This window comes from Scardinius erythrophthalmus, assembly GCF_964197995.2.
Source record: "Scardinius erythrophthalmus genome assembly, chromosome: 10".
NCBI lineage: Eukaryota > Metazoa > Chordata > Actinopteri > Cypriniformes > Leuciscidae > Scardinius > Scardinius erythrophthalmus.
The window spans coordinates 38,770,663-38,782,373 of record NC_138230.1 but is presented as its reverse complement, the minus strand read 5'-3'; the positions used below and the strand labels follow the sequence as shown (position 1 = coordinate 38,782,373).

General features: G+C 37.1%; 1 protein-coding gene across 1 annotated transcript in view; it reads right to left on the bottom strand.

The window, feature by feature from the left end:
* Nucleotides 1-862: 862 nt before the first annotated feature.
* The window catches only part of LOC308696893 (uncharacterized protein), a 43,719-nt gene continuing 32,870 nt past the window's right edge, over nt 863-11,711 (bottom strand). Inside the window, exon 5 of the mRNA XM_081375827.1 lies at nt 863-11,711. This exon is cut by the window's right edge and continues 25,232 nt beyond it. Within this exon, the coding sequence (XP_081231953.1) occupies nt 1,049-11,711 (10,663 nt within the window). The 3' untranslated portion in view covers nt 863-1,048.

Genomic DNA, 11,711 nt, shown 5'->3' with positions numbered 1-11,711 from the left:
TGTGTGTGTGTGTGCGTGACTCTGGGATATAGTTATTAAATTAGAATAGAATTGTTTTAGGAATAATGAGTGTTTGATCTTCTTAATGGACACTTGATGGTGTTATCATCTAAAAATAGATTGCCTCTGTTAATCTGAGTTTAAAAATTCACAAAAGCTCTCTTTTTGTCCAGTTGCTAAATAATTGGCCACTGTAATTAGTTCACTGGCGGTTCTTTGGCATACTGTGGATCCTTTGTGAAATTCATCACTCACAGCAGCTTCTGTGTATCCATGTTATACAGGGCACATTTGCAACACTCCCATCATGCAGAGCTGCAAGAATGTGAACGCAACAAAGACAACCTGGAGCACTCGAACTGGTGCAGTCGTAAGAACAGGATATTCATTCTCTCACATTCATCAGTGCTCTTCTCAGACCCCAAAGGAATGTGCATAATGACCTTTGGACATAACAGGTGAGCTTTGTATTTTCACAGATAGTTTCGCAGAAATTTCCAGAGTTGTCAATTAAGAGAGCCAAACACTTCAATTCCTTTTTGGAAAGATTCAGGAGGGAGTATAACACAAAAACACTAGATAATTATAGTAATTTGCTATGAGAAATCAAAATAGAAAATTTCAGTATCGGTTGATCCAGATCCCAGAGTATTTCACAGATTCATTAGGGAAAACAGTACACAGACAGACACACACATGTATCGCATACATTATGCTAATGAGTTATTTGATTCCTACGTGACATTCATTTTGGTACTTTGTGCAAACATCTGGGTTGTGTTTTGAAAATGCAAAGCTCTGATTGTTTGGATCATATGAACTGTGATAAGCATTAAACATATGGTACTATGCAAATAAGCTGCAATTATATGACTTTATTATGCTTTTTTAGGGTTATTGTAGACCTTACTGAAAGGTTTTTTTTTTTTTTTTTTTCTGAACTCTACATATAATATACAGATAAAAATAGATTGTACTTGTTTAGAAAGTGCTTCTAATTTTCATTCAAATTCCATGTGAAGATTGACTAAATGAACAAGACCTGTGTTTATAAAATGTCCTCTGTGTCCTCCACAGTGTTTCTAGCATTTCTGGGACAGCAGCAACAGCAGCACCTTCTGATCCAGTGCAATAGCCTCAGTCTCCGTGAAGTTGGCCCAGCCACGCCCCTACTCTGGGATTCTGCTCTTGTTCCTTCCTCCCTGTCTTCACTCAGGACATCCAGAGAAATCTCAGAAATCTCCACCCTTCCACTGACACTTTCCACCTGATCTGTCGTCACTCTCTGAGCTCTTCCGAGCTGCTCTCCATCTTCTTCCAACATCAGGGTTTGCACGGCTCTGTCCGTAACCCGTCTGAATCGGTCCATCCTTAACGCTGCATCACCGACGAGGCGCTCCATCATCTCCAAGCGCTGTGTACTTGTTTCTGTCTCTTTGCTCTTCAGTCGATTGATCTCTATCAGCATGCACTCCCTTAAAAGAAGAACCTCCTTCTCCTTTTCCATGAGCTTGAGTCTGTCGGTTTCTCTCTCATGCTGGAGGGCTTCATTATATCTTTCTATCTCAGCTTTCCGTAGCTCCAGCTCGAGTTTTTCTCTTTGCATGCCTATTCTTTCCAGTTCCTTTCTCTGGATGTCTTGTAATTTTTTCTCTAGTTCACCTTTCATTTCCTGTATTCTCCTTTTCATTGCATCTATCTCTTCATAGTGTGGTAGAGCATCTCTTTCTTGGTCTTCAGTTTGTGTCTCTTGGGTTCTCCTGTCCTTAATGTCTTCTGAATGTTTTTGAGTGTATTCTGTAGTTTCTACTACTTCTTGGTTTTCTAGTTGGCTCTGCATATCAGTTTCTTGTTGAGTCCTCTTCTTCTGTCTTTGTATGCCACTCTCTATTTGTTGCAGTTCTCTTCTTTTGCATTCACAGCTTTGAGTGAGATGCTCAATCTCCTCTGTAAGTCTTAAGATCTCGGCTTGAACCTTCTCCAAACTGTTCCTACTTCTCTCAAGACTCTCCAAGACCACTGACTTTTCTTGTTCAGCAGTTCTACATTCATCCCTCACTTTATGCAGGTCTTCTATTGCCTTATCCAGCTCAAGGAGGCCAGTTTGTGTGCTCTTCATTTTATTCTCCATTTCATCACGTTGCCTCTGTAATTCTACTCGCATGTTGTTAAGCTCATCTTCTTCTAGGGTTGTGTCATCCATTAATTGGAGATCTTCTCCCTCAGTTTTAGAGGTTTGTGCTTTGCTTTCTTGGTCTGTCTTTTTCTCCTCTCTAGTGTCTTTGAATGTGACTTTCTTTCTGGAAGTATCATCTGTCTGTCTCTGGATTTTTAGTATCTCCTGTTCATTTTGTTTTTGTCGAAGCAACTCATTTTCAACATCGTCCTTCTGTTTTTCCATTGCAGCTATAGTCTTTTCCAGTTGTCCCATCTTTCTCATTAATGTTTCTGTGACGCTTTCTATTTCTTTATTTTTCTCATCAAGGGTTTTTGATAAATCGTCCTTATCTTGTGTAAGTTGTAGCAGTTTTTCTTCATTCCTTGACCTTTCCTTCATGGTTTCCTCCATATTTCTCTCAAAGTCTTCCTTCCTCCTTTGAATGTCAGTTTTAGCTTGTTCCAGTTCGTCTCTCTCCTTTTTCATCATTGTCTTCATTCTCTCCAAATCTTCCATTTCTTTACTTAAAGATTCCCTTATTTCTTGCACCTCAGATGTGTGCGTGTCCTCTAACTTTGTCACAGTTGGTTGTTTTGTCTTTGTTGCAGCTGTTTCTTCTTTTAATACCTTTTGTCCGCTATCATCTATTTTCTTAATGTCATCCGTTTGCGTTTCAGCATCTATTGAGATGGTCTTCAGTTGATATTTCTGGGTTTCATCTGCTTTTTGTGCCTCACTTAGGACATCAGCATCCCTCTTTGAGTAGTCTTCTGTTTTCATCTCTCCTGGTAAGTAATGCATTTCTGCTTCCTGTCTCTTTACTTTAATCTCCATTTTTAATGTCTCCAGTTCGGATAATTTTCTGTTTATATGCTCTTTGAGATTACCCAGTTCCTCTGTTGTTCTCATTTTTTCTTCTATAATGTATTCCATGTCCTCTTTTTCTTTCTGTATCATGTCTTTATCTTGTTGCAGTAAAGTTCTCTCACGCTGTACTCTTTGTTCGCTGACTTCAACCTCTTCCTTCAGTCTGTTTAAAGCAGCTCTCTCCATTTCGATTTGATGTTTTTCACTATCAATGGTCTTTTTGTTGTTTTCAATCTCTGCTCTGTCCTTTTGAATAGCATCGTTAAGCTTGTCTCGTTCTGTCTGCATATTTTTATTGATGAGGAGCATGTCCTTCTTTAAAGCATCAATCTCTTCTCTTTCCTTTCCAAGATGTTCCTTTTCCATCTTTGTATATGTTGTGATGTTCTCAAGCTCATCAGTCTGTTGCACTGCATCAACCTTGCTTTGATCAAGAACATTCTTCTGGTCTTCAAATGTTTTTATGTTTTCCTGCAGTTGCCGTCTCTCTTGTTCCAGATGAGTTTTAATGCTCTCTAGATCATTTCTCATTTTTCTGTTTTCAGCAATCAAGTCATCAACCTCCCGCTGCTGTTGATTTATAACATTTTGTCTCATTTCCAGCTGCTTTTTCTCAGCTATGACAATGTTTCTTAGGTTATCCATATCTTTTCTTTGTGTGTCAAGTTCTCTTTCTTTGTTTTTCAGTGCTTGTTCTTCAAGTCTTATTTCATTCTGTCTGTTTGCCAATGTGTCTTTCTGCTGTGTTATGTCAGTTATCATCTGTTCTAAGGCCAGCCTTTCTTTGTGCAGTTCTTGCATTGTCAAGTCATTGTTTTCTCTTTGTTTTTCAAGATCTTCTCTGAGCGTCTCATTCACTTCTTTGCTCTTCTCCAAGCTCTCTTGTTGTGTCTGAAGTAGCAGTAGATCAGATTCCAGAAGCTTTTTCTGCCTTTCAATGTCAGCATGCACAGTACTGAGCTCTTCTTCCTTTCTCTTCATGTCATCCAGACTCTTTCGAGTATCCTCTTTGTCTTTGATGATTTGATAGGTGGTTTGTTCTGTTTTTCTCATTTCCTCATTAAGTTTTTCAGCCTTTCTTTGTAAATCAGCCTTGATTTCCTCCAGGGAGTCTTTTTCTTTTTGAATATTTAGTTGGTCCATGTTCATCTTCTCTGTGTCACTGTACAGTTGAGATCTTTTATTTTCTATTTCATTCATCAATTGCTTCAACATTGTCTTGTCCTCTTCAACGCTCTCCTTCTCCAACTGTAACTCAGTTTTTAGTTGATCCATTCCATGTTTTTCCATTGACAGTCTGTCCAGCATGTCTTTCTTCTCTTCCTCAATTTCATTTCTCAGTTGCTTCAGGTCTTCCATCTCACTCTTGGTGGTTTTCAGAATGTTTTCCATCTCTTGTTTTTCTTGTTGTACTTCAGCTTTCTCTCTGTCAAGTTCACTTTTCTCTCTTTCTAAGATGTTCTTTAGCTCTTCTGCCTCATTTTTCTGTTTCTGTATATTTGCTTCCCAGAGAGTTACTTTCTCCCTCTTGTTTTCTATTTCTGTATTTTTCCTTTCTAGCTCAATATTCATCTTCTCCAAAGCCTTTCTTTCTATGTGCATGTCATTCTCTTTGATTTTAATCTCCTCTTGCTGTTTTCTGATTGTTTTCTCTAGTTCTTTGCTTTTAGTCTGTATCTCTGCATTCATCCGATCAATTTGTTCCCTCTCTTTTACCAACGTGACCTTGACATTTTCTATGTCCTTTAGCTGTCTTTGAATCTCAGCTTCTGCACGCTCCTCTTTTCTTTTGTTTTCTTCTGCTAGTATATCCATCTCTTCTCTTTCTTTTTGTTGTTGAATTACTAAAGCATTCAGATTTTCCCTGTCTTTTTGTATGTCCTGCATATTTTTCTCGAGAGCATTTGTCTTGTCTTGAATATCAGTTCTTATGTCTTCTATTTTTTGTTTTTCAAGCTCCATTTCTTCTTTTTGGTCATCTAACTGGGTTTGCATCTTTTCAATATGTTCCATCTCTCTGTTAATTCTCTCTTTGGTGGTTTCAACATCTTCTTTCTCTTTCAGTAATTGATCTTTCAGATGTGCGACCTCCTCTCTCTCAATTTTCAAGATTTGTCTGTTCTCTTCATCATGTTTGGTCCTTTCAGTGGCTAACTGTGTCTCATCCCACTTCCTTTTTGAAGCTTCCCCAACGTATTCCAGTTGTTGTGCTTGTTTGTACATTTTAAACCTCTGTTGTTCACTCTTTTCCATAGTCAATTTCTCCTGAGTTTTCTTCTCTCTCTCCTCCATCTGGGACTTTTGAAGAGCTTCTAATTCCTTCAACTTAATATTCAGTTCATTCACCAAATCCTGTAATCTTGTCTCCAGTTTTATTTTTTCTCTTTCTAGTATCTGACAATTGTTTTCCATCTTTGTTTTTTCCCTGATCAAATTCTCATTCACCTGTTCCAGGTCATTTTTCTGTCTCTTGGTTACTTTGAGGATTGCTTCAATCTTCATCATTTCATCTTGTAAGTTCCTGTTACTGTCCGTGTCCCTTATTTCTGCAGTCATTTGCAACATTTCAGCTTTCTTGTGTTCCAGCTCACCCTTCTCTCGTTTAATAATGTCCCTTATGGTTTCAATTTCTCTCTGCTCGTTCTGGAGGTCAGCTTTCATCCTTTCTATTTCTTCTTTCTCTTCTTTCAATGTGTCCATAGCATCATGTATTTCATCATATTGCACTTCTGCATCTGATTTCTGTTGTTTTTCTTTCTGCAAGTCTGTTTTGATTTGCTTCAGTTCAAGTTTTTCTCTCTCACACTCTTTTCGCATGTTCTGAATTTCTCTTCTTTCAATGTCAATTTCATTCTTAATTTTTTCTAATTCTGCTCTTCTCAGCTGAAGCTCTTGATTTTCACTCTCTTTCGTGTTTTTTTGTTCCTCTTTTTGTTTCAGTTCTTCAATGTGCTCCATTTCTGCTTGCTTTGTTTTAATTTCCTCCTCAATCCGTTTAATCTCCTCCATCCGTTTATTTGTTTCATTCATAATAATTTTAACCTCCTCTTGTTCTTTGGAAAGTTGGGCTGCTATTTGTTCTACCCTTTCCTTTTCTTTAAGAATGTCCTCCAAAAGGCTCTCTGTGTCCTCTGCTTTCCTTAACCTTGATTCCAGCTCATCTTTTTCAGTCTCTTTCTTTTGTTGCATACCCTCAAACTCCTCTTTTTGTGTCTCCAGATCGACTCTCGTTCTGTTTAGCTCATTTTTTTCTGAATTCAACATTGCCTGACACATCTCAATTTCCATTTTCTCCCTCTGCAGCCCAGCGTGTATTTTATTTACTTCATCCCTCTCCTTTTGTAATGCCTCTTTTTCGTTCTGTATTTCCTCCATGTGTCTTTTTACAGTCTCCTCTCTTTCTGTAAGCATACCAAAGAACTCATGTTCCTCCTTTCCTTTGGCATCCCCCATGTCACGTCTCTTTCTTTTTATTTCTGTATTTATGAAGTCCAACTCCTCTTGTCTCTGTTTTATCTCATCTGAGATGGTTTCCATTTCTCTCTTCTTTTCTTGAAGTTGAACTTCCATGTTTTCTATTCTCTCCTGTTTGCTCTTGGTCTCCATTAGAATATTTTGTATGTCGGTCTCTATTTTTTCTTGAGTCATTTCTAACTCGGATCTTTCATTTTCCATATTCTGTCTGCATATCTCCATCTCTTCATATTGTTTCTCAAGTGCGGTTCTATATTTCTCTAGATCTTTCTTCTCTCTGTCAATGTCTTGTCTCATTTTCTTGATCTCTTTCTGGTCTGTCTGTAAAATAAGTCTTGTCTTTTCTAGTTCTCTTCTTTCAGTCTTCAGCATCTCAGTAAGGCCATCGGTTTCATCTTTATTGAACTCCGACTTTGCTACCATGGATGGATCTGGTACATATTTATATTCACTTGTAGGTGTCGTGTCCTCTCGGCTTGCCTCCATTTCGGTTTCTTCACTTCTCAGTTTGAGCTCCATGTCTTCCTGGCCTCTCATTCTTTCTAGTTGATCTTCCTTCTCTCTCGTTATGAAAGTTCTATATTCCTTATGAATGTCTGTATGTTCCTCAACAATCTCTTCCTGAGGGGTTGAAATGTCACCTACAGGTATGTAATCTAGATCAGATGTTTGTGTTGCAGAACTAATCGAAATGATTTCCGGTCTCTGTGTTGGTTGTATACGCTTCATCTCTTCCAGTGCCTCCCTCTGATGTTCCAAGATGTTTTTGTTTTTTTCAAGTTCCTCCCTTTCCCTTTGAATCTCAGACAAGAGTCTGTTGACTTCGTCTATTTGTATCTGTTTTCCTTGAGAGACTGTTTCTTCTGACTTCAGTTGAGCAGGTTGTTTTGGTAAACGGTCCTCCTTTAATGTTTCAAATGCTTCTTTCTCTTTTTCTAGTTGATGGGTCTGCTCTTTTATGGTCTTTATTTCTTCAGCCTGTCTCTTGATTTCAGCCTTGAACTGCTCTAGATCTTTCCTCTCATTTTGCACTATTTGCTTTTCCAGTTTAATTTCCTCCTCTTGAGCATTCAGTTTGGCTTTTGTTTGATCCATTTCCTTCTTTAGATGGTCTATCATTTCCTTGCTCCTTTCAGTTTTATTTTGTTCCATCAATATATGGGACATCAGTTGATCAAGTTCCTCTCTCTCCATCTTTGCTTTTACTCTCATCTCTTCCATTTGTTGTCTGTGTGTTTCAGATTCATTCCTCATGTTCTCCAGATCTTTCCTCTCCTTATTCATGTCTCTTAAACTCTTCTCCAGTCTGTTCTGCTGTCGATTCTTTTCAGTCTGTAACTCATTCTTGATTTCTTCTATTTCATCTCTTTGTTTTTGTATTTCCTTCTGAAGAATGTCCAGCTCATTCCACTTTCTCATTATTTCCTCTTTTTCTTTCTCCAGTTCATCTTTCTGTCTTAAAATTTCATCAGCTTTCTGCTCAAGAAGCTTCTTCTCATCATCCACGGATATTTTTCTCATCTCTTCTTTTTCTCTGTGTTTTGTCATATGCATCTCCAGATCATCAGCTTGTCTCTGTAACTCTTCTCTTTCCTTTTTGATTTTATTTCTCTCTTTCTCCAAAAGATCTTTTTTGGTCTCAATCTCTTGATTTTCATGAGATTCCTGCTCAGCTTTAGTCTTCACTTCCTGGATCTCAGCTTTGGATTTTTCTAGACTTTTTCTTTCTTCTTCCATCTTCTGTTCTGTTATATCCTCTTCCTTCTGTTTTCTGACTTGAGCATCAAATTCATCAATTCTCTGCTGTAATTGTGACCATTTATTATTTATTTCTTCTCTCTCTTGTTCTAGAAGGTCTCTGTATTTCCTCATCTCTTCTTTTTGTTCATTTGTGTCTGTTCTCATTTTTTCCTGATGCTCTTTTTGTCTCTTTGTTTCTTCAATGACACTTTCAATTAATTCTTTGTCCTTTTGTAGATGAGCTTCCATTTCCTTCAGTTTTTCTCTTTCCTTCTTTATTTGCTCCTCCATGTATCTGATTTGTTCAACTTCATTTTGCAGTTCAGTCTTTCTTTGAGCCAGGACATCTTTTTCATCTGTGATCTTTTGTTTCTCAAGGTTAAGCTCTTCTTTCTTGAGTTTAATATCATGTCTCTGTTCCTCCACCTCATCCATTAATTTTTGAATTATTTCTTTGTTCTTTTCAATGTTGTCCTTTTCTAGATCAATCTCTTGTATTTTCTGGTCAAGTGCTGATCTCTCTAGTTGGATTGCCTCTCTCATGTCTTCTTCCATTTGCTGTCTTTGTGTCATTATTTCAGTCCTCATCTTCTTCAGGTCATTTCTTTCCTGTTCAACCATCTTCCTGTCATCATCCCTTTTCTTCTGCTCGTGATCTATTTCAGTTTTCTTCCTCTTCAGTTCACTCTTTATCTGGTCAAGTTCTTCTCTCTCCATCTTTGCGTTTACTCTCATTTCTTCTTCTTTCTCTTTTTCTTTCATAATCTGTTCTTGCAGTGTGTTTAATTGTTGTGTTTTTAGGTTCACTTCATGATGTACCTGGTCAGCTTCAGTCTTTAACTCCTGGATCTCGGCTTTGGTCTCTTCTAGACTTTTTCTTTCTTCTTTCATCTTCTTCTTTTCTGGTATTTCCTTTTCCTTCTGTTTTCTGACTTGATCCTCAAATTCATCAATTCTCTGTTGTAATTGTGTCCATTTATTTTTCATTTCTTCTCTCTCTTGTTCTAGAAGTTCTCTGTTTTTCCTCAGCTCTTCTTCTTGTTTGTTTGTTTCTTCAATGACACTTCCAATTAATTCTTTGTCCTTTTGTAGATGAGCTTCCATTTCCTTCAGTTTTTCTCTTTCCTTCTTTATTTGCTCCTCCATGTATCTGATTTGTTCAACTTCATTATGCAGTTCAGTCTTTTTATGAGCCAGGACATCTTTTTCATCTGTGATCATTTGTTTCTCAAGGTCAAGCTCTTCTTTCTGGATTTTAATATCATGTCTCTGTTCCTCCACCTCATCCATTAATTTTTGAATTATTTCTTTGTTCTTTTCAATTGTGTCCTTTTCTAGATCAATCTCTTGTATTTTCTGGTCAAGTGCTGATCTCTCTAGTTGGATTGCCTCTCTCATGTCTTCTTCCATTTGCTGTCTTTGTGTCATTATTTCAGTCCTCATCTTCTCCAGGTCATTTCTTTCCTTTTCAATCATCTTTCTGTCATCATCCCTTTTCTTCAGCTCATGATCTATTTCAGTTTTTTTCCTCTTCAGTTCACTCTTTATCTGGTCAAGTTCTTCTCTCTCCATCTTTGCTTTTACTCTCATTTCTTCTTCTTTCTCTTTTTCTTTCATAATCTGTTCTTGCAGTGTGTTTAACTGTTGTGTTTTTAGGTTCACATCATGATGTTCCTGCTCAGCTTTAGTCTTCACTTCCTGGATCTCAGCTTTGGATCTTTCTAGACTTTTTCTTTCTTCTTCCATCTTCTTCTGTTCTGTTATATCCTCTTCCTTCTGTTTTCTGACTTGAGCATCAAATTCATCAATTCTCTGCTGTAATTGTGTCCATTTATTATTTATTTCTTCTCTCTCTTGTTCTAGAAGGTCTCTGTGTTTCCTCATCTCTTCTTTTTGTTCATTTGTGTCTGTTCTTATATTTGCCTGATCCTCTTTTTGTCTCTTTGTTTCTTCAATGACACTTTCAATTAATTCTTTGTCCTTTTGTAGATGAGCTTCCATTTCCTTCAGTTTTTCTCTTTCCTTCTTTATTTCCTCATCCATGTATCTGATTTGTTCAACTTCATTATGCAGTTCAGTCTTTTTATGAGCCAGGACATCTTTTTCATCTGTGATCTTTTGTTTCTCAAGGTCAAGCTCTTCTTTCTGGATTTTAATATCATGTCTCTGTTCCTCCACCTCATCCATTAATTTTTGAATTATTTCTTTGTTCTTTTCAATTGTGTCCTTTTCTAGACCAATCTCTTGTATTTTCTGGTCAAGTGCTGATCTCTCTAGTTGGATTGCCTCTCTCATGTCTTCTTCCATTTGCTGTCTTTGTGTCATTATTTCAGTCCTCATCTTCTCCAGGTCATTTCTTTCCTGTTCAATCATCTTCCTGTAATCATCCATTTTCTTCAGCTCATGACCTATTTCAGTTTTCTTACTCTCCAATTCAGTTTTTATCTGATCAAGTTCTTCTCTCTCCATCTTTGCTATTACTGTCATTTCTTCTTCTTTCTCTTTTTCTTTCAAAATCTGTTCTTTCAATATGTTTAACTCTTGTGTTTTTAGGATTATATCATGATGTTCCTGCTCAGCTTTAGTCTTTAACTCCTGGATCTCGGCTTTGGTCTCTTCTAGACTTTTTCTTTCTTCTTTCATCTTCTTCTGTTCTGTTTTATCCTCTTCTTTCTGTTTTCTGACTTGAGCATCAAATTCATCAATTCTCTGCTGTAATTGTGACCATTTATTATTTATTTCTTCTCTCTCTTGTTCTAGAAGGTCTCTGTATTTCATCATCTCTTCTTTTTGTTCATTTGTGTCTGTTCTCATTTTTTCCTGTTGCTCTTTTTGTCTCTTTGTTTCTTCAATGACACTTTCAATTAATTCTTTGTCCTTTTGTAGATGAGCTTCAATTTCCTTCAGTTTTTCTCTTTCCTTCTTTATTTGCTCCTCCATGTATCTGATTTGTTCAACTTCATTTTGCAGTTCAGTCTTTCTTTGAGTCAGAACATCTTTTTCATCTGTGATCTTTTGTTTCTCAAGGTCAAGCTCTTCTTTCTTGAGTTTAATATCATGTCTCTGTTCCTCCACCTCATCCATTAATTTTTGAATTATTTCTTTGTTCTTTTCAATGTTGTCCTTTTCTAGATCAATCTCTTGTATTTTCTGGTCAAGTGCTGATCTCTCTAGTTGGATTGCCTCTCTCATGTCTTCTTCCATTTGCTGTCTTTGTGTCATTATTTCAGTCCTCATCTTCTCCAGATCATTTCTTTCCTGTTCAATCATCTTCCTGTCATCATCCCTTTTCTTCAGCTCATGACCTATTTCAGTTTTCTCTCTCTCCAATTCATTTTTTATCTGGTCAAGTTCTTCTCTCTCCATCTTTGCTTTTACTGTAATTTCTTCTTCTTTCTCTTTTTCTTTCAAAATCTGTTCTTTCAATATGTTTAACTCTTGTGCTTTTAGGTTTATATCATGATGTTCCTGC